Source organism: Herpailurus yagouaroundi, unplaced genomic scaffold (genome assembly GCF_014898765.1).
Source record: "Herpailurus yagouaroundi ecotype Mexico unplaced genomic scaffold, PumYag 190, whole genome shotgun sequence".
NCBI lineage: Eukaryota > Metazoa > Chordata > Mammalia > Carnivora > Felidae > Herpailurus > Herpailurus yagouaroundi.
Window position 1 is genome coordinate 28,447,994 of NW_024412421.1, and position 21,419 is coordinate 28,469,412.

At 47.5% G+C, this 21,419-nt stretch overlaps 1 protein-coding gene across 2 annotated transcripts in view; it reads left to right on the forward strand.

Moving 5' to 3' along the window:
* Nucleotides 1–423: 423 nt before the first annotated feature.
* WWOX (WW domain containing oxidoreductase) overlaps nt 424–21,419 on the forward strand; it is a 988,815-nt gene continuing 967,819 nt past the window's right edge. For both annotated transcript variants that reach the window (XM_040443434.1, XM_040443436.1), the window contains exons 1-4: nt 424–672; nt 6,911–6,975; nt 7,337–7,394; nt 9,528–9,706. In XM_040443434.1, coding sequence (XP_040299368.1) covers nt 566–672; nt 6,911–6,975; nt 7,337–7,394; nt 9,528–9,706 — 409 coding nt within the window. In that variant the 5' untranslated portion in view covers nt 424–565. The remainder of the gene's footprint in view (nt 673–6,910; nt 6,976–7,336; nt 7,395–9,527; nt 9,707–21,419) is intronic.

Here is a 21,419-nt window from a genome sequence, read left to right on the forward strand (position 1 = left end):
CTCTTTATAACGTTCTAGAAGAAGGAGAGGCCAGAGGCCAGAAAACCAGCAGCAGCATCCTTCCTTTCTGCTCGGCTGTCTCGTCCTGCTGGGCCTGGCCTACATTTCCCAGGATGCTCATTTGCTGGAGCTCCTGCAGGATTGGCCAGAACAACGCGGAAGTCATTGCAGGTCGCTCAGCAACGGGCGGAGTTCTGGACCGTGACTGGATGCCCACGCCCCTTCCCTGCGGCCCGGGAGGTGGACGAAGCTCAGCTCCATCTCCTGAGTCACGGAGCGTTCACCGGCTTTTACTTCCAGCCGAGCGGCAGTGCGCCCTCTCCGGTGCTCTCAACCAGGGCTCTTCCTGGACCACGCCCCTTTCATCCCGGCAGCTCCGAAACTCCGGAGACTGGATTTCAGTTACCGAGTCTGGAGAGCGGCTCTGGGCGGCGCACTGCGCAGGCGCGAGCGTTTGGGTCTCGCCGCGCGCGGCGCTCGGTTGTAGCGGGAGTGAGTTCCTGGGCGCGGAGACCCGGCAGCGGGTGACGGAGCGAGGGGGTGACCGACCGCCTCCCCTACCGCCATGGCAGCCCTGCGCTACGCGGGCCTGGACGACACGGACAGCGAGGACGAGCTGCCCCCGGGCTGGGAGCAGAGAACCACCAAGGACGGCTGGGTTTACTATGCCAAGTAAGGGGCCGCAGGGGGGCCGCCGGGCCTGGGACACACCTGGAAGGGGCCGCACCTGGAACCCTGACGGCCTCACGTGCCCCGGACCCTGCGTTGCCCCGAACGCCACCTGCGCGGGGCCGGCGCGGGCCGGCGCTGCAGCCTGGCGAGGCCGCGCGGAGCGGCAGTGATACTTAAAGAGCTTCCTCGGGGAGGCCCCCGAGGTCCTGAGGAGGGGTCGGCAGCCTTTCTGGGCCCTGGGTCCAGTGGGGTCACCTGGCAGCGCTCAGGCGCGCCCTCTGCTGCTCACGAAGCGGCGCTGCACGGTGCCCTGGTGGCTAACAGGCCTTATTCCCTCGGAAAAAAAAAAAAAAAAAAAAGGAAAAAAAAAAAAAAAAAGCCGATGCCTCGGGGGTCTGGGCAGGGAGCTGGAAGTATGTATTTTAAATAAATCTCCTAATGTAGTTATGTATGTGTGTGTGTATGTACATATATCCGTATACACACATATACATCTGTATGCATATATAATAGAGCTCCAGCAGTTTCCCAGCAAAGTTTTGGAAACACTAGTAGCAGGCCCTTTCAGCCGTTATTAAGCGTGTGACTTTGGGCCATTGAAAGAACTCTCAGTCTTTTTCATCTGTAAAATGGGTTGATAGGGTTTTAATTCAGGCCGCGTACATAAAGCACTTAGCACAGATCTCATAAGTACTCCATGCTCAATGATTTCACTTACCCCCAACCACCCTGCAGTCGTGACAGTACTTAAGCCTGATATTAGAATCACCTGCCAATGGCCCCAAATACAGATTTCAGAGACCCTCGTGCCGCAGACACCCACCGTGGTTCGGAATCTGTGTTTTCTAGGCTTTCCACGTAAGGCAGGTAATCAATTGGCTTTGAGAAACGTGGATGTAAATCAGTGATTTTCAACATCTGGAAAATGTCGAAAATATCTTTTCTTTAGTTCCTCCTCCAGCGCTTCTCATTTAACTGGTTTGGGCCCTCCCCGCCTCCATTGGTATGTTGTCAAATCCGACCAGGCGATTCTTATTTACCCCAGGTTGTGAGCCACTGCTGTCTTTGGTTGGTCGGTAGAAAGAAAACCAGAAAAGAAAAAAAAAAAAAAAAAAAAAAAAGGAAGACCTTGGAGAGTTGATTTATTCACGACACATTGGGGTTTTATCACATGCCAGGCTTTTTGCTGGGCGCTGGTTATACTGAGATAAATAAGGCCCAGTTGTCACCCGTTGTTACATGGCAGAGTGACGCGTGGGTGGTTCCCGTGCAGTCTGTGTATAGTGAGCGGCAGCCTGTTGGCAGGAGGCATGTGTGGGGAGGTGGGGGACACCGCAGGTGAGCCCGAGAGTTGGCCTCCCAACTCCCGGGCGTGTTCGGGAGCGGCCCAGGTGGAGGAAACGGAGCGGAGGCCTCCGTGTGGCCTGAGTGCTGCTGGAGGCGTGGGAAGATTGAGGCGGCAGAGAAAGTCCGCGTTTTGTCGGGGAGCTGGGGCTCCATCGGCAGGACCCGGGGATCCCCCAAAGGCTTGGATCCAGGGGGTGCCAGGGGGTTTATGTCTTTCATCTTTTGGAAGGTGGTCTCGGGGTCTGGAGAATGGAAGGGATGAGTCTAGCAACAGGGAGCCGTTAGGCTGTAGGCAGGCTCCAGGCAGCTTCTGAGCACCCACTCGCCGTTCCCTCTGCCTGGATTGCCGCACGAAGGGTTTTGTCATCCCCCCAGTGCTGAGCGTAACTGCTACTGGTTTCCCCTTGTCCCTGACCCCTGCACCCTCCTCCCGGCACCTTGTTATCTGAGTCATGGTCCCTGGCCTTGCCTGTAGTCATTTTAGCCATACTGTCCTCGTTTGCGCTGTCTTCTCCCCAGATTGTAAGTTTCGTGAGGTGGGGGGGGACCTTTTCTTGTTACCCTCTGTATCTCCTGTGCTTAGCACCCGGGAGACAAAGTAAGTCCCTGTGTAGTGGGGGAAGTAATTCATGCAGTGAAGGTTTCCTCCGGCCTCGCTGAGCGGGGGGCATACTGGGCTTTGGAATGCAAAGGTGCCCATCACCGGGGCCCTGGCTGTCAGAGCCCTTCTCTGCCTGCTGCTTTGTGGGGGGCCTGCCTTCATTCTGGCCACCTACCCTAGGCCCCCTGGCTTCCTGTCAAGTTTGCCTGGAGCCTGGGGCCACCCTGCCTTTCCCCTTATGTTGGGTGGCCTTTCTCATCTTCCTTCCTCGATGGCATCCGGTGTCTGGGTGCTGCTTTCACTAAATAAGGTCTGCATATCCCAGCCAGCTCCTCTGAGAGCTTCTGGGGGCCCACAGCCAGGGCTTTCAGTGGTGCACGTATGGTCTCCAAAAAGGCAGTCTCCAGCCCTCCCCAGTGTTTTGGGTCTCAAACTGGCCTGTCTGGTCCCATTGTTTACACTGAATGTAGGGACAGGGCTTGGCTGGGTCCTAACTGGGGGTCCCTCTCTCCAGTTTCCCCTGCTCTCTGTTCTTTAGCTCTCCAGGCAGAAGCATGCCTCTGACCAATCCTAATCCTGGATTCCCCTTGATCTCTCTTGACCTGCAAGCATCCTGGTCCTTTTCTTCTAACTCTGAAAGGGTTACTTGTTCTCTCTTGGGGTTTGGGAAACTGCTAATGGGCTAAAAGAAGACTGCCCTTTGCGTCCTTACTGTTTTCATGTGGTCTTCCTCTCAATGGCAGCAAGTCCACCTCCAAGGACAGAGGCTGTAGCTCCCAGTGAGACTCTGGGATCCTAATGAGACCCCCTCCCGGACTCATAGCTTTGCCCTTCTCCCATCGTGTGGCTTCTGTGGGCGCCTCGTGCTTTCCCATGGTTCAGTCAGAAGCACACATGTCACATGGCTCCAGGCCCACCAGGCGGGGCTTTCAGGGAGTGGATGACCCTGCCCCTGAGGGCAGACCTGGCACCAGAGAGAGCTGGTGGGCCTTTCTCCCATCCCTCACATGGTCCAGAGCAGCCTCTATGCCCAAGCTGGGAGGTGGGCATGGAAGGACGAGGTCTCAGTGCCCGGCTGTCGCTGCAGGCACCTGTGCCTCTGGGCTCTCCACCCCCAGCCCCCTTTTCTTCGGAAGCCCTCCTCACAGTCAGCTCTCAGCCTCCAAGTTAACTATACTTAAAAAAAAAAAAAAAATTCTAGAATAGCATTCTTGAGATGATATCCATGTAATGTGGTATGAATTTAATTTTGATCCTTTTGGTTTAAATTAAGATCACTGTTAATTATCTCTTTAAGTGACAAAAAAGCTTATTGAAAAAGAAAACACAGAAGAGGGCTTCTGTTTAAAGGAGAAGAAGATAACACTTTGGGGACGTGTGTCATGCTTTTCTGTTCATTAAAAAGTCATTTCAGGTTACAATTAAGAACTCTTTTTAATTAAGTTTTGCATGTAAGTATTTATTCAAATTAATACTTCTGTGTGAAAGGCACAGTTCTTAGTTCTTCACACACATTAACTCATTCAGCCCTCTCTAACCCCAAGCAGTTGGTGTTACTGTCCCCATTTTACAAATGGGGAAACTGAGGCACAGGACGGTTAAACACCTCCACAAGAGCACACGGCTGGTGAGTGGGAGAGCCAGAAATCATGAGCCTTGGGCTCTGAGATTCTTACTACCAAATTATGCTCTTTTCTGTGAGGCCCGGGATTCTCCCCCAGGGACACTGTGTCCTTCAGGGGACAGTTGGTGATATCTGGAGATGCTTTCTGATCCCACAACGATGGGATATTGGCATCTGGTAGGTAGAGACCGGGGATACAGCTAATCATCCTGCAGAGCACAGGACGGTCCCAGCAGAGAGCGATCTGGCTGAAATGTCAGGAAACGCTGGCTTGGGTGTTTTTTGTCAAAGTCAAAAACACGGGGGTGACAGTGGTTATCTTGTTTTGTTTTCTTTTTTTGTTTTTTTTTGTTTTTTAACCTTTCAGGATAGAAAAAACACGTCCTGCGAGGATTTTCCAGCTCCTTTGGAAAGCATTTATTCACTCCCCCTGTTTACATCGGGGCGGCTACGAGGGCAGGTGTAGGGCTGGGTGTGTGAGGGTTCAGGGGGACGCGTGCCTGCCCGAGAGGGTCCGCGTTCCTCTCACAGGGGCACTTTGTGGATTCTCGAGGGCAGGTCTTTCAGCAGCTCGGCTCAAAGCTCATTTGATGCCTGCCTGTGGGATGGAAACTACTCGTAACACCAGGCAGAGGAAAATGATCACATCTGTAAACTTTTATTGTTTAATTTTTTTAATGTTTTATTTATTTTTGGGAGAGAGAGAGAGAGACAGAGAGAGAGAGGATATGAGTTGAGGAGGGGCAGAGAGAGAGGGAAACACACAATCTAGAGAAGGTTCCAGGCTCTGAGCTGTCAGCACAGAGCTGAACGTGGGGCTCGAACCCATGAACCTCGAGATCATGACCTGAGCTGCAGTCGGACGTCCCAACTGGCTGAGCCACCCAGGCGCCCCCGTAAACTTTCTTGAGAAGCAGGGGGTAGGGCAGGGCAAAGAGTGGGAGCGGCGTGTGTCCTTGGAGGTGTCCGTTTTGTCTGCCGGCCGCTCCCTCCATTGTGCGAGGAGACGCAGGGGCTGTGTCAGCGGGGAGGGGCTCGTCCTTACCGGGGACTCAGGGTCTCCCTTTCTGCAAGCAGGAGTTCGTGGTGGCCGAGGTACAAGCAGAAGTGGGTCATTGCTGCTGATAACCCTACATTTGTACAGTGACTTCACTGTTCAGTCGCTGTCACAGGTAGAGCGTCCCTTACCTTTCCAGTGGCTTTGTGAGGTGGCTGTGGGGCAGGGAGACTGGCTGACTGCAGGCATGCAGGCACCCGAGTCTTTGGCCCCGAGTCCAGTGTCCCCCGTGACCCTGAACCTGCCACCGAGCGTTTGCAAAAACAGACCAGAAGCCGGCATTTCCCACAAAACCCTGCTTACTGGGTGTCACATCTTCCAGTGGATTCCTGCTCTGTCTGTCTGTTCTGTTGAAAGCAATTGGTGGGGAAGGAATATTGAGATTTTATCATCTAGATGTCAGTGATTAATCATTATTTTCTACTTTGGCATGCGTATGTGAACTTTTAGGGAATCCAGCCTCTCCTTTGAATGCCTCTTACAACATCCAGCTGCTTCTCTGATGCAGTAATTTTCTGTTTTTCCCGACACTTCATCACCTGTTAACAGGTGTCTCTAGTCTGTTGTTGGCTCACAATTTTAATTATAACTTTGTATGCTGTTAGATAAAATGCCAAATTTACCACAGAAATGAGACTAGTTTGTATATCTGATTTGTTTAAAATAATAGGTAGCACTTTTGAGGCTTTTTACACGCAGGTACTGTGTTCAACCCTTTATGTACCTTTCCTTATAGCATTTCCTTGAGATCAGTTCTAGGGTTCTTTCCATTTTGCAGGTAGGAAAATCGAGGTTCTGAAGTTGAGTAACTTGGCTGGGTGGGCAGTTAGGCGATCTTTGGGGCTATCCTGCCACATTCTTTTTTTAAATTTTTTTTTTTTCAACGTTTATTTTTGGGACAGAGAGAGACAGAGCATGAACGGGGGAGGGGCAGAGAGAGAGGGAGACACAGAATCGGAAACAGGCTCCAGGCTCTGAGCCATCAGCCCAGAGCCTGATGCGGGGCTCGAACTCACAGACCGCGAGATCGTGACCTGGCCGAAGTCGGACGCTTAACCGACTGCGCCCCCCAGGCGCCCCCCTGCCACATTCTTAAATACCTCTTGGGAGCAATTAGGAGTCAGTGGTTAAAACACTTTGAAGTTGCATCTGTGGAAAGAATAAATACTCGAGATTCATATTCTATCTAATGATCTCTAAATATCGGCATTATATGCTAGGCTGAAGTCTGGCCACCTATCCCGGAATAAAACGAAAACAAATGCAGACCCCTTGTGACGCTCTGAGGGCTTCACTGAGTGAGCTTCCTGGGGTTGACCCACACCTGCTCCCAGTGCCCTTCCCCTCCTCCTCTGGAGCAGCTCACAGCGCCGTTCTTTCCGGAGGTTTCCTCTGGCTGCTGCTCTTCCCCACCCAGGGAATTGGATCTGGTGCAAACAGTAACATTTATGCTCTGAGTATTTCTTTTCTGAACTCTGGCTTTACTACTCTTGAGAGACAGTATTGTTTGGGAGGGGGGAAAAAAGTTAATGCAGCTTATTAAGTTTTAGAAGTGTAACCCTTTACTTACTGTTTTTTATGGATTTTTAACTTTTTTTTTTCTTCACAGTCACACTGAAGAGAAGACCCAGTGGGAACACCCGAAAACTGGAAAAAGAAAACGAATAGCGGGAGGTCCGTATGTTGTTCTCATAGAGCGAAGAACCTTGTATTCAAAGCATAAATGACCTAGGAAAACTGTCACGGTCAGAGGGGTGACAGGCCGCTCTCATTCCTCGAAGGTTCTTTCCTTGCTCGGAGGAGCTCACGGGACGGGGTGGAGGAGGCGATGAGAGTGGGGTGGGCTGGCGAGGGTGATCTCTCTCGGGCCTTCTGGAACGGCCACGCGGCCTGAGTGTGGCCCAGCGTGGCTGCTCGTCGGTGGGCCAGGCTTCGGGGTGGGGGTGGGAGGGCGTGGCGCCTCCGGACCCTGGCCCGCGCGTCCGTTCACCCCACCCCTGCCGCGCACAGACCTGCCAGCCTTCCTGTGTTTCAGACTTGCCGTATGGATGGGAGCAAGAGACCGATGAGAACGGACAAGTTTTTTTTGTCGAGTAAGTGCCTGTATAGAAACTATTCTCAGTCATTTTTCTTTTCTTTTAAAGCGTACTTGTTTATTTAGAGAGCGTGCACACACGCGTGTGCGTGTGTCAGAGAGAGAGGGAGAGGGGATGCCAAGCAGGATGCACGCTGATGCCCCGAGCCTGACGTGGGGCTTGTGGGGCTTGATCTTACTGTGAGGTCCTGGCCTGAGCCGAGATCAAGGGCGGATGTTCAGCCGACTGAGCCACCCAGGCGCCCCATGTTTTGCTTCACAGTAGGAATTTTTAGTTGTGAAAGTAATATACCTTGAATATAGAAAAACATGTAGTATATATAACTGATCTTATCAGTAGGAATAACTACTTTTAACAATGTTTTGATTTATTCTCCAAGTCTGGTTTCTATACACATGCTTTCCTTAAACTAGAAAAAAGTAGGCAGTGTACTGTGTGAATTATTCAGTAGCCTGTTTTATTCCCATGTAATATCTTGTGAGCATTTTCTCATGTATATATTTTTCTAGACAGTGGTGCTTAATGGCCATGGAGTCTTATTATTATTATTATTTTTTTTTTACAGAGATACTGTGACTTATATTATCTACTGAGCATTGATGTTGTTGAATTCCTGGGTAGTTCCTTGGCCCCTTTCCTCTGAGCCTGTTACCGTGATGTGCTGGTATGATGTCCACAACCAGTGCTGGGGTTGGGCATGGGGCGGAAAGCCCAGGTCCCTTCCCATGGTGCACATGCTTTCACCCTGGCTTCTCTCAGGCTCCCAAAGGGAAGTCCGGGAGGAGCTGGGAGAGGTGTATACATGTGGCCCCGGCTGGTGGCCCCGTAGCACGTTGTGGCCTCTCACACTGTGCCCGTCCAAATGCCTCTGCGGCAGCTCTGGTTATAAGTAAAATGAAAGTTGGCTTCTTCTTGGCTCTCTCTACTTATAGGGTGATAAGTATAGATTAAAAAACATTTTTTTTAATGTTTATTTATTTTTGAGAGAGAGGAGAGTGAGTGGAGGAGAGGCAGAGAGAGAGGGAGACAGAATCTGAAGCAGGCTCCAGGCTCTGAGCTGTCAGCACAGAGCCTGTCGTGGGGCTCGAACTCATGAACTGTGAGATCATGACCTCGGCCAACGTCAGATGCATAACTGACTGAGCCACCCAGGCGCCCCATAGATTTTTAAACTATATCGTTTTAAGCGCACACATATAGTACAAGTAAACTTTAAGTCACAAAATCTCATCTATTCAGGAGAGTTAGTTCTTAATGGTTTTTAAGATACTTTGAGGTCTTTTGTCTCCGATCGGAGAGAGTACATTTAAAATGTAAAGAAATAAATCTGTTACATAGGAGTAACCTAGTAATCCGTGTGTACCAATGTATTTTAATTTTGTGTCTCTAAGACTTAGCTCAAAGCCAGATCACAACTATAGTGCTTGAAGGAGGTATGAATATGGTCTTAAAATGAAAATCATTACAACTTCAGAATGTTCACACTTTTTTTTTTTTTTAAACGTTTATTTATTTTTGGGACAGAGAGAGACAGAGCATGAACGGGCGAGGGGCAGAGAGAGAGGGAGACACAGAATCGGAAACAGGCTCCAGGCTCTGAGCCATCAGCCCAGAGCCCGACGCGGGGCTCGAACTCACGGACTGCGAGATCGTGACCTGGCTGAAGTTGGACGCTTAACCGACTGCACCACCCAGGCGCCCCAACTTTTTTTTTTTTAAAATATCATTTTGAGATTTCTCCCTCTCTGCCCTTGCACAGGGTTCAGAGATTTCCCTGAAATCTATGGAAAAGAGTGGCTGACAGATCTTACAGCCACATTTACATGAATTAAAAAAAGAAAAAAATCCCAAAGCTGCCTCCTTTTTTGAGATCTTAGGATACAAGACAGTGCTTTCTGTATGCTGCAGTGTATTTTACAGGCACTTCTGAAGAAAAGGATTTGATGATTATCTTTCCAGGCAGGAATGTAATCCTTCTGGAGGCCAGAAGACAGACTTAAATGGATGCCAGTTCTTTCCAGGGTTAAGAATAAGCCTTTTTAGTACATGAAAAATGGGGTTTGCCTAGTCCAAACTATAAGATTATCTCATGTTTATAAATGCCTGGGTCCACTGCTTTCTCCTTTGCAGCCATATAAATAAAAGAACCACCTATTTGGACCCAAGACTGGCGTTCACTGTGGACGATAATCCTACAAAGCCGACCAGCAGACAGAGATACGACAGCAGCACCACCGCCATGGAGATACTCCAGGGCCGGGATTTCACTGGCCAAGTGGTTGTGGTCACCGGAGCCAATTCAGGCATAGGTAGGCCATACCTTACGGTCGTTGTCGTTATTTTTTGTCCCTTAAATTTTAACCGTAATGAAATCTTTCGTAGTGGTTATCTAATTTAAAAATGCGTTGATAGCCTTTTCTGCTATCGTTCTGTGAAGACGCTGGCCTCTTTTTAAACCGCACTGTTCTCATGCAAGGCTGCTGGGGCCTGCCGGGGGCTGCTGGGGGCGGGGTGGGGGGGGGTCGGCCGTGAATTCTCTGAGGGCTGGACACTCAGCACAAGGTGGTGGCCATCTTGGTTTTGAAGGACTGGAGACAGCCCGTTCCGTGCGAGGGCTCCCGACCCGGTCTGTGTGGTGTGAGGACACATTTCAGCTACCTGGGTTTCTGAAACCAGAATTGACTGGTAATGAAATAGGGGGAGAAAGGTTGCTGCAAGGTTCAGCTGGTCACTGAGTTCCTTTGGGAACAGGATCTCGTTCCTCTGTGAAGCTGGGGAATTAGTCCTTGTCTTAACCTCTGCATTAACCCTCTCAACTGCAGTGACGTCATAGGTAGATGGCTCCAGAGGGTTCCTTCCTTAGGATCAGGGGCTGCTGGAAGGAACCGTGGCAGAGCAGAGGCTTGTACAGGAACTTTCCATGTGATTTTATCCTTACTTTCTTTTGATCCACTAACATCAGTGCACATACCTGTAAGAACGAAACCGCTCTGAGTAAGGATTTGCATCCTCAGGGTGATGGACGCAGATAAAACATAGAATTACCTTTGGGTGTCTTCTGGCAAGTTCTCTCTGCCCTTTGGCCCCTCGCGGTCCTCCCACCCCCACCTCGTTGGCCACCTCTTTCTTAAGCTTTGTCTTCTCACCCTTTGTGCACCTCCTCCATTGTCTCCTTGCTCTGTCCTTCTTGATTTTCAGTTACTCCTTCTTGAACCTCCGCAGACACCCCCCGGCAGCATCAGGGGGAGCGCGGGAGGTGAAGATACGTTCTGCATAGTCGAGCAGGCGATAGTCCCAGAGCCGAAGTCTTGACTATGCTTGTCTATGAAGGCAAAGAGGCAAATGGAATTTTTAAAAATTGAAAGGGAATTTATTTATTTTTTTAATTTTTTTTTTAAAATGTTTATTTATTTTTGAGAGAGAGAGACAGAGCATGAGCAGGGGAGGGGCAGAGACAGAGGGAGACACAGAATCCGAAGCAGGCTCCAGGCTCTGAGCGTCAGCACAGATCCTATGTGGGGCTCGAACTCACAGACCGTGAGATCATGACCTGAGCTGAAGTCGGACGCTCAACCGACTGAGCCACCAGGCGCCCCAGAAAGGGAATGTATTTAAAATCAACTCTCAGGCCTCATCGTAGGCTCAGAATATCTTCTGAACTTCTGTATTGGGGTGAATTCTATATAATCATCATTGATGTGGAAACTGATGATGATGCTGTGCTAAAAATAATGGCTGGATCCTCAGTCACCCAAGAAGCAATATGTTGTGTTGATTGCCTTGACTGTTCTTATGTGAAGTTGTGGACCAACACGGTGTGGAGTAATTAAGAAAAAAATCAGTGCTTAAGGAATTAAGTAAAACCTCTTTTTTTTTTTATTTAACACTCAGTTAACCAGGAAACTAAAATATCTCATTCCTTTACTCTTCTGGCTAGACAGTTTTTTCCTTTAATCAGTAAGGTACGTGACTACTGGCTATTTTCCGTGCGAGAGTTCAAACTTTGTTCTGTCTGACGTCAGATAGCAGACCGTTGGGTATGGCTAATGCTCCACCAAAGATTTGCAGCATCGAAAGCATCAAAGATTGTGATCCAGGACTAGTTGAGTTGGTTCACAGTACACAGAGAGCTGTGTTTCGATGGATCTGTAACCATCGTAAAGGAGGGGATTCTGCAGCAGTGAGAGTGAATGTGGTGTTCGTTAGAATGGACCTTGAACCTCTTGAAGACTCTTCCTCTCTGATGTCCATAATCCACTTGGTGGACACTGCAGGCAGGTGCCTGTGGTCCAATTAGCAGTGGTGGTGGATCCTAAAGCTCAGAGTGGAAGGAGTGCTGGGAGGGCCTTGGGGCGACCAGCCCTTCCTATTCAAACACCCTCCTCCCCCCCGGCTTCTTCTCTAGCTCCAGCCTCCCCTCGGAAATTGCCTTTAGTGCCGACACCTCAGCCCCTCTCTTCTCCACTCTTGGGAAGCTTAGGTCCAGGTGGCGCTAAAGGTTTTTATGCTTAGTTTTTGAAATAATATCGCACTGAAAATTCCGAGCAATCACATCCTTGCAAATAACCTTCCCTCGGCAGCAGTGGTTTCAGGCTTAAAGAAAAGAGGCTGAAGAGAGGCTCGTGGCTTTTCATCATCCCTAAGTTCGCTTTTGTATCCCGCGTGGCTGCCTTAGAAAGCGTCCTTGCCCAAGTAGGCTGTGGCTTCTAGATAAAGTCCTTCCTTCTCCCGAACTGTGAAACATGTCAATTTATAAATTGCTATCACCACTTTTCAAATGAAATAACTGAATGCGGGGTGAATTGAGCATCTTCATTTCCAAGACTTGTGGGCATTCCGGAACCATCTTCCATCAGAGCTTTAATGGTGTTGGCGTTCACTTTCCTCTTGCCGAAATTTGGAGCCTGCCTTACTGTGCGTTAACTGTCCGGCCTTTACCCTTGTGGATGTCTGTTCTCTTTGGAGTAGTGTGGGCTGGAACGAAGCAGAGCAGTGTTTATTTTGGGAGCGGTGACTCCTTGCCTAAAAACATAGGTAACCCAATTTGCTTTGTAAATGCTGATTTACAAACCTGGTATTTCCAGTGACTGTTTATTTTTTATATTTTTAAAATTCTCCACAAGGCATTGCCTTGTTGGAATTTGCTCTCGGTGAGGCTCGCTCTCTCTGATGGGCGGGGATGGTCGGGAGGTAAGAGGGGACACCTCTCCTTGATGAACTTCATTGAGGCACTGGGAGCCTGCCCACCTTGAAGCGGCCTCTTAGCAGATTTTGTGTGATTGTCTTCCTCCTCTGGCTGTGAGTGATACAGAGCTATATTTAGAGTTTTTCGAATTTTCAATAGTTTGTAGTACTAAGTAAGGCATTTGGAGGGATTCCCACTTAATTCAGCTCAAAAAGATCAGAATGATTCTGGGAGATAGAAGGATTCTGAAGAGATGTCGGCACAAAGCATTATGCGTTCTTGAAATCTTTGTTTTCACACTTCACGTCTGTAACCAGGCATTGCTGCTGAGGCATTTCAGCTATCTAGACTCGGGGTTGGCAGACCCTGGCTGGTGGGCTAAGTCTCACTGGTGTCTGATTTTGTAAGTCAAGTTTTATTGGAACACGGCCACTCCCGTTGGTTTCCATTTTGTCTGTGGCTGTTTTCGTGTTATCAGCAAAACTGAGTGATCACGGTAGAGACCATATGGCTTTGCAAAGCCTGAAATATTTACTCTCTGGTCCTTTACAGAGAGAGTTTGCCACCTGCATTAAATGATGGTAATCCCTTTAACATGATGTCACCCCAACATTCTCTAAATTAGCCACAGTTTAGATAAAATTTAGATACATTGATGCCCGCTCACTGTGTGTAACTGCTGGGGACATCCCGCCCGTGGCTTGCACCCCCGGCTTCAGCTCTGTCTCCCTTTTTTAGGGAGCTGCGAGCGTTCGCAGCATTCGGAAGCTGTCTCCTCGGAAACTAACGCTCTTCTCTCCTTGACCTTTGTCCAACCAGCGTTCTGAACCCGAAGACCTTTGTAGATTGAGAGCTGTAGCTTGGACCCCTCTCTGTGGAGATCAGCCTCTCAGTGCCCCGGGGGAAGCCATCTCTTCACCCAGAGCTTCTTCTAGCAAACCAAGAGGCCTGGAACCCCACAGTCGCGACCGCTAAGCAGTAGACACGGGGGAGGAGCTGCTTTCCGTTTGTGCTCGGCGTGGCGCTGAGCGGGGAGGGTCGGCTGAGTGGCGACTCTCTGGACCTAGTGACTTGTTTGCTGGCTTCGATTTGGTAAAGCCGAGTGGACATGGCTGCCGCCATTTAACGGTGATCGTTAAATACACACCTCACCGGGAATCTCAGGAGACGGGATGTGTTAGGCTAGGATTTCCCACCCTGGAGGACCCCATCGCTGCTTTTCTAGACTCAACCTGTCAGTCGCCCTGATTCGGCTCTGCGTGTAGATGGTTCCGTCCGAAGTGCCACCCTCTTGGATCTGCGGGCTGACACGTGCCCGTCAGAGGCAGGGTTCTTCCAGTGAGGGGTTCGCTGAGCACCCAGTGTGGGACAGCGCCCTCCCTGTTGACGGTCTTCCGTTAGCAGGGGCTTTTGTTGGGACTCACGCACTCTGCTGCCACGAGCAGGCAGCACGGTCATGTTTAAGGAGTGAGACCAGATTTTGTCAAATGTCCACTTAAAAACTAGTCACAGCTATGAGCAAACGAGATGCTTTCAGTGTGATGTCCATTGGCAATGATGCTGAAAGTTTCTCCTTGCGGCCTTAAACCGCCACTAGTTAAATTTGATTTTTCAATCCCTTCCGGAGTTGATTCAAGTTGAAAAGTTCCTTTGACCTTTTGAACCTTCATAACATTGGGCTGCATCAGATGTCGTGACCTTAGATCTAGGATAGCCTGGTCTGCTTTCGATTTGTGAGCCGCAGAACTCATCACCAGGAATAAAACTTTTGTTCCCTGAAGAAATACTGGCTGGCCACCTTGGTATATACAGTGAAGTGTGTTTTAGGACTTACGCTTCACTTTCTGTTGGTATTTATGTTATATAATCACCTCCCTGTGTTTTATTACAAGGATTCTGATGATGTGTATTTATTTAAATAACGAAATTGATCCATTTTTAGATAATGGGTATGCTCAAGCTGTGAAAATCCCCCTTAAATTTGTTCTCCTAAAACAAAATGAAGGTATCAGATTTTCATGTTGGAATCCCAAAATGACATTAGAGTATGACATTGAAATTGCTCGTTTTGGCTTTTGAGAGCCCGTATTTTAAAGCTTGGGGTCCTGTTCCTAAATCATGAGTTGAAATTATGGTGCAAAGCATAGTTGCCGTGTTCTTTTATCCCTCTGGTCACCTCCATGATGAATTCGTATCTAGTATAAATTCTACCAGTTCGACAGTAATACAGGCAAAGTGTCTTCTTCACGTACAGAAGTGTATTCTGAGGCTTTTACACCTACGCTTCACCTTTAGGAACTGGACTAACTTCTTTTATGCCTTCAGTTCTCTGCTCTCTTTTCCACACCTAGTGTTACTAAATTTTGCCTTCTGTCCTAAACCATACGTTTACTTTTTTTGCCCCCCAGTTATTCCCAAAGCTCCCATAAATCCAAGGCCTGAGACTAACTTGGGAGTCATTTTCTTGGTCAGAATGTACTCGTACAGGGTCATTGTCATTGCACTTGGGAGGCTGAAATGCCTCCTTTCCTTCCCCGACTGTCAGTACAACTCAGAATAGTGGGATCTTGGCATTTATCTTCTTTTTAAGAAACTGGTGCTCATTTGGAGAGAGATAATTTCTGAAATGATCTAAATAACCTTTTAGAAATTTAAACTCTCATTTTAAACGAAAAAGTTTTGTGACCACTTTTCTTTTATGCTAAAATATACCTGTATATTAAGTAAAAAGGCTTGAAAATTATTTTGTTCCAAAACCATTTTGAGATTTTTGGCAATAGTAAAAAAGAGTGCCTGAATGATATCACATAAAATTGAGAATTAGTACCTTATGGATTAAATGACCATTTTACGCTGAAATATTCTTAGACACTGAATGTCCACGGAGATCACATGATCTAGCTCACAGTATGTGGAAATCTTAAGAAAGCTATATATCTAAAGGAAGAGACCAATTGAGATATTCTAATGAGCCTCATCTCATAATTGGTAATATACAAAGGATATTTAAGTATATATAAACATATAATAACATATAAATTGTGTGTAAGTTGGTACATATTTTTTTTTTGTAGATCCCAAACTCTTTTGTCATCTAAGAGTGGAATTTCATACTTGCATGTAGGTTTAGATTTTAAATCATTTGTTTCAGTGCCATTATAACAAGAGAGGGTCATATGAGTTATTGTTCAATGACAGAATGGTTCAAAATCATAATCTAAAGCAAATATTTAAAAAATAGGATTTCTACCCTGATTTGAGGTTGCAGGTGTTTTACAAAGTTTGAAACTTTGGAAATTATTTCACATAATACCCAGTTTAAGTATTTAGATCTTTTGGTTTTCCATACTACAGTGACATAGTGATTGTTCTGGAGAAAGTGTTGTGCATATTTTCTGGAATAAATTAGCCTGGAAGAGAAAGGTCTTCATACAGTTCTGTCTTTCCTCCACTAGAGGGCTCTGTTGCTCTTTGATACCGTTAAACAAAAGCGGTCGGTGGCTGCTGAATATAGTTTTCCTCCTCAGCTGGTCTTGCTTTCATTTTTGTTAAATAATGCCTTTTAGTTTCCTAACATATCTTTTAGTCCCTGTGCTTCTCGGTGAAAGAGTTCAAACTGAAGAGTGTTCCTGGTGTCATGTTTGTTTCTTTTTCCTTTTCTCCCCCCTTTTTTTTCTGGGTTTTGTTTTTTTGTATAAAATGCCAAGGATGAAGAGGTCCATTTAATAAAAAGGTCCATTGTGTTCAAGGAGCAGCCCTGTTCTGCCAGATTACACAAGGGCATGTGTTTTTGTGACATTATTGGTTTTGAGTGTGCTGGCCTATCAATAATGTGATTTTTTTTTTCTAAGTAGAAATTGTAATTTTTTTTTTTTAATATTTTTTTTCAACGTTTATTTATTTTTTGGGACAGAGAGAGACAGAGCATGAACGGGGGAGGGGCAGAGAGAGAGGGAGACACAGAATCGGAAACAGGCTCCAGGCTCCGAGCCATCAGCCCAGAGCCCGATGCGGGGCTCGAACTCACGCGAGATCACGTGAGATCTCGCGAGATCGTGACCTGGCTGAAGTCGGACGCTTAACCGACTGCGCCACCCAGGCGCCCCGAAATTGTAATATTTAAATATTAATGCCTCTGTTTAAGGTTCATTTAGAATGCCTTGGTGATCTTAGAATTTTTTCTAAGAACATAGTTTCCTTGCCCCTGCCACCTCAGCCTTATGCAGTATTATATAATTTATTTGTAATTAAACTGTTTATTAATGATATGTTTTTGTACTAGTAGAAACTATGTCCTTTTGGATCCAGTATATGTTTCTTAAATAAGAGAGGCCATATGAAACCAAATACTTAAGGTGAAGCAAGTACCAGGGCCGTGTGTGTACAAGATCTTAAGGAGTGTGATTTTTATTTTGGCTCCCTAACTAGAGTTTGAGGCAACCCATTAATTGCATGCTTCAGTTCTCAAACAGAAATTTGGCCCAGGAAAGGAAACACTTTTGGCTTCATGAAACTGCTTCTTTTCAAATTTCAAATGGGGACAGAACGAGTACACTACGTTACATTACTTTTCATTTGTACCATTCTTTTTCTCAGCGGCTTACTTTTTCTCTCCTAAAGATGATGGAGACCGGAGAGCATTGTGAATACACTTGTAACACCCCAGAACGTTTTCACTGGAGGAAAGCTATTTCGGTCGTTCGTACACAGATGCGTCTGTTTTTTTATGAAATAAAAATTGTCACAACTAGATGGTTATTCTGGGAATTATTACAGATATTGTGATTAACGGTGTGCTGGCCGTTGAAACGCCCTGGGTCCTGGCTTGTTCAGTCTGACGTGGCCCACGTCCTTTCCTGCGCTTGGTGCAGCACCTACGCTGTGCTCTTCAGACCTACGTCCTCGGCCTTTTCCAGAATAACGTTTGGGGTGGCCGGTAGGCCTTCTTGCAAAGCTGTCTTAAGTGAAGCCTTTGGCAAGTTGATCGAAATTGCAAAGGCAGGAGTTTCTGGCCTAAATGTGTCCTCTTCCTCGGGCTTCGTAGACAGCACTACATCGCATGGGATGGCCGGTGTGTATCAGCCCAACTAAAGGAGGTGAAAAGGAAGTGTCCTCCTACGTTAAGTAGCCGTGTGACACAGTTGGGATCTAATTGTTTCAAATCGGTCAGTGACTCGTTCAGCAGGCTGTGCTGCGTGGTGTTCCGGAGCCTTGCTCGAAGCCCGATTGCCATCGTGCTGTCTCCGAAAGCAAGTCAAGGTTTCCTCACTGGACCCCGAGGCGAGACGTGAGACTGTGCGCTCATGCGGTCAAGAGCAGGAGAGAACGGGAGAGAGAGTTTGTGTGCGTGACGTGGGGCGGGGCGGGGCGAGGAAGCTCATATTTCAGTGCTCTTTATAATTTCTCTAGGGTTGGGGACACACTGGCAAGGTAGATGGAGCGGGGCCTTTCCTGTGAGCGCGCTCTCTCCTACAAAGGGGAACAAAATCACGGTCAAAGCAGTTTCTTGTGTAGTTGCACGGAAATGGAGGTGAACAGTAGTGCAATATGTTTCGTTTTCACCCTTACCTGTAAAATGTACTTAATTATTCCAGATTAGGAGTTATTGATTACTGTCATATCATCTCCTATCCATAGCCCTTTAGAATTCACAAGGCTTCCACACGTCTTATTGAATTCTCACCCCGGGGCGCACAGCCGTGGTGAAACGAGTCTGAACAAAAACAGAGAGGTGAGGTGACTTGCCCCAGGTCACACAGCCCCTGAGTTAAAGGGGCTGGGGGGGCTGGAGTGGAGAGCTCCTGACCTCATGCCCCGCGCCCTCTCCATGCTGCTTGCTGCCTCCGTGTCCCAAGGACGGGAGCACAGTCCCGACCAAGCTCTTCTCAGGCAGCTCACCCAGTCCGAAGTCAACACATTTATTTTATTTTTTTATTTTTTATTTTTTTTAAATTTTTTTTTTTCAACGTTTATTTATTTTTGGGACAGAGAGAGACAGGGTTTAAGGGGGGGGGGGGGAGAGAGAGGGGGAGACACAGAATCGGAAACAGGCTCCAGGCTCTGAGCCATCAGCCCAGAGCCCGACGTGGGGCTCGAACTCACGGACCGCGAGATCGTGACCTGGCTGAAGTCGGACGCTTAACCGACTGCGCCACCCAGGCGCCCCAACACATTTATTTTAATGTTTATTTATTTTTGAGGGACAGAGAGAGACAGAGTGTGAGTGGGGGAGGGGCAGAGAGAGAGAAAGGCACATAATCTGAAGAGGCTCCAGGCTCTGAGCTGTCAGCACAGAGCCCGATGTGGGGCTGGAGCCCGCAAGCCGCGAGATCGTGACCTGAACCGAAGTCGGACGCTTAACCGACTGAGCCACCCAGGCGCCCCCGACACATTTATTTTAACAAGTCTGTGAAAGCCCGCTCTGCGCCAGCCCGGGTGCTGGTTCCTCCTCGGTGTTGTAAACTGGGGATCGGGGGAGACTTACGGGAGGGCGAGAGCTGGCGTCAGTCAAGCTTGTCCGTATGCCAGGTGTCAGGCTAGAGTGGCTTCGTATGCCTTCACATTTAAGTCCTTTACAATCCTTTGTTATCGGTTTAAATCCCTTATGGAAAACTTAGCAAGTGCGGATGAGTAAACATAAAAAGATGCAGATAAGGAAAAAGGATCAAAGGATCACCCCAAGTTCTTCCCAGCCAGAAATAGTTGTTCATATCCAGCACGTGGGATTCTGAGCATTTTTCCCTCCCCTTGTTTTGTGATTTTTCTGTTGAACCGTGGAACCTGACCATCTTTCCCTGCTGTTAAATATCTGACAACATTTTAAGTCACTGTGTCATGTTTTCTTATATGGTTCTTCTCATTCTCCCACCGTGGCACATTTGGGTGGATTTCAAAAGCTTTTGGTGATGCCACTGAAAGGAGACGAACGTCTTGTAATGAAACGTTTGTACCCGTCCGGGACTACTCTGCAGTTTTATTTTCCGGAAGTGGAATTGTCCATTCAAGGGATTCGTTCCCTAACCTTACCGTCTCCACTGGTTTTTGATCAAACCACAACCCTTGGAAAACTGTGCTAATTTGAAATGTGTGTTTGCCCTGTGTCCTTGCCAACCTTGGAGATTAGCTTTTCTTTTTTAAAGTCTCGGTTAAATTTGCATATCTCTGATTATTAGTTAGATCGATCAGCTCTGCATTTGGCCATTTATGTTTATTCTTTTATGAATTGCCTTTTCATCTGATGTTCGTGACCATTGGGTGTGTATCGATTGCTAATTGATTGCTTCCTTCATGTGGTATAATTTCATATTCAAAATGCCCCTTTCCGTGAGAAGCTAATTTATCTGAAAGTGTCTATTACTTTAAGCACACGTTCAATCTTGCAATCAAGAGAAAAATCATGAGGAAGAAGTTGGCCTAACTCCTGTTTGCTTCGGTAAAAACTTTTGAGTGTCTGTCTTGTCTGTTATACCAGCTACAACTCAAATCATGGGCACTGCTGCTTAATGCCTGCTTTTAAGGAAGGACCCCCCCCCCCCCCAGAAGATTCCGACTTGGTCACTTAACGGCAGTGGTTGAGTCCCAAGGTGACACCATGGGCGACATTTGGTTATTTTGTTGTTGTGGATGTCCCCCCAGATCTTCTATTAATGATGGTTACAACTCTTCAGAGCTTTTCTGTGCATTATCTCATTTGATGAGCCTGGCTCCCTCGTGGTGAAATTGTACCACTGCTGAAAATAGCTCTGCTGACAGGCAGGGGAAGCTTGATAGGTAGCGAGTTTCTATCTGGAGAGGCAGCAGGGTGCATGAGAAGAAATACTGGCTCAGGAAGCAGACGTGACCTAGTTTCAAAACTGGGCCTCACCACGTCCCATCTGAGTGTCTTGGGGCAAGTTACTTCCCTTCTCTGAACTCTTGTTCCACATCTATGAAACACAGCCGGCATTCCTATTTTGCAAAGTTTTTAAAGATGGGAACATCAGAGTGCCCAGGGATTTGTCTGCTCAACATTGCAGGCGCTTAGTAGACTGCAGGCATTTTGGGAATGGGAGGCAAGGCGATCGGGTTACTGAAATTAGTTTGGTATTTTCCTAGCTTCCTGGTTCTTGGATCCTCAAAAGGCTGCCTTAGTATCTGTGAGTTTGTCCTGAAATGACCTTTCTAAATAACCGTTTTAGGCATTGACTTGTCTTTAGTGTGAAAGGAAACCTTTTAGGGATTTTTTTGGTTGGAGGTCAGATAGCTTCATCCAGAAAAAAAATGTATCAAGTGAAAAGGGAAAAAAAAAAAAAAAAAAAAAGAGAGACAAGGTATTTTGTTGTAGTGAAGGAAAATGATCTATTCAGCTTTGGGGTGAAAAGCAAGGAACAGCATACAACGTGGAGCGAGTGCACGTTTCGTACGGAGGGCATGGAGCGAGAGCGCTTGCTCACTTGCATTTGGGAGGGTTTCCAGGACGGCCCGGTGTATTCTGCGCAAATGTCCATCCTTGCCATCCCGTTTACGTGATCAGACCAAACACCGTATCGGTGTTTGAATAGAGTTTTATCGGCACTTAAGCAGGAATTGGAGACTCCTGGGGACATGTCAGGATGAGAACTGGCCCGTGACACAGGTTGTCATTAGCGTAAGGCGAGCCACTTAACTATTTTGAGCCTTACTTTTCCTCACTTGTCAAATCGAGACAATAATTGTTCCTGCTGTCACCTACTTTGTAAGGATCGGCTAGAAGGCAATGGGCAAAGGAACAGTACCGTACGATTGCGGGTGTGGAAAAATAATCCCAATAGTGGTCAGAGAAGAGGCGCCTGCGGGAGAAGGAGGCTGTAGGTTTGGAG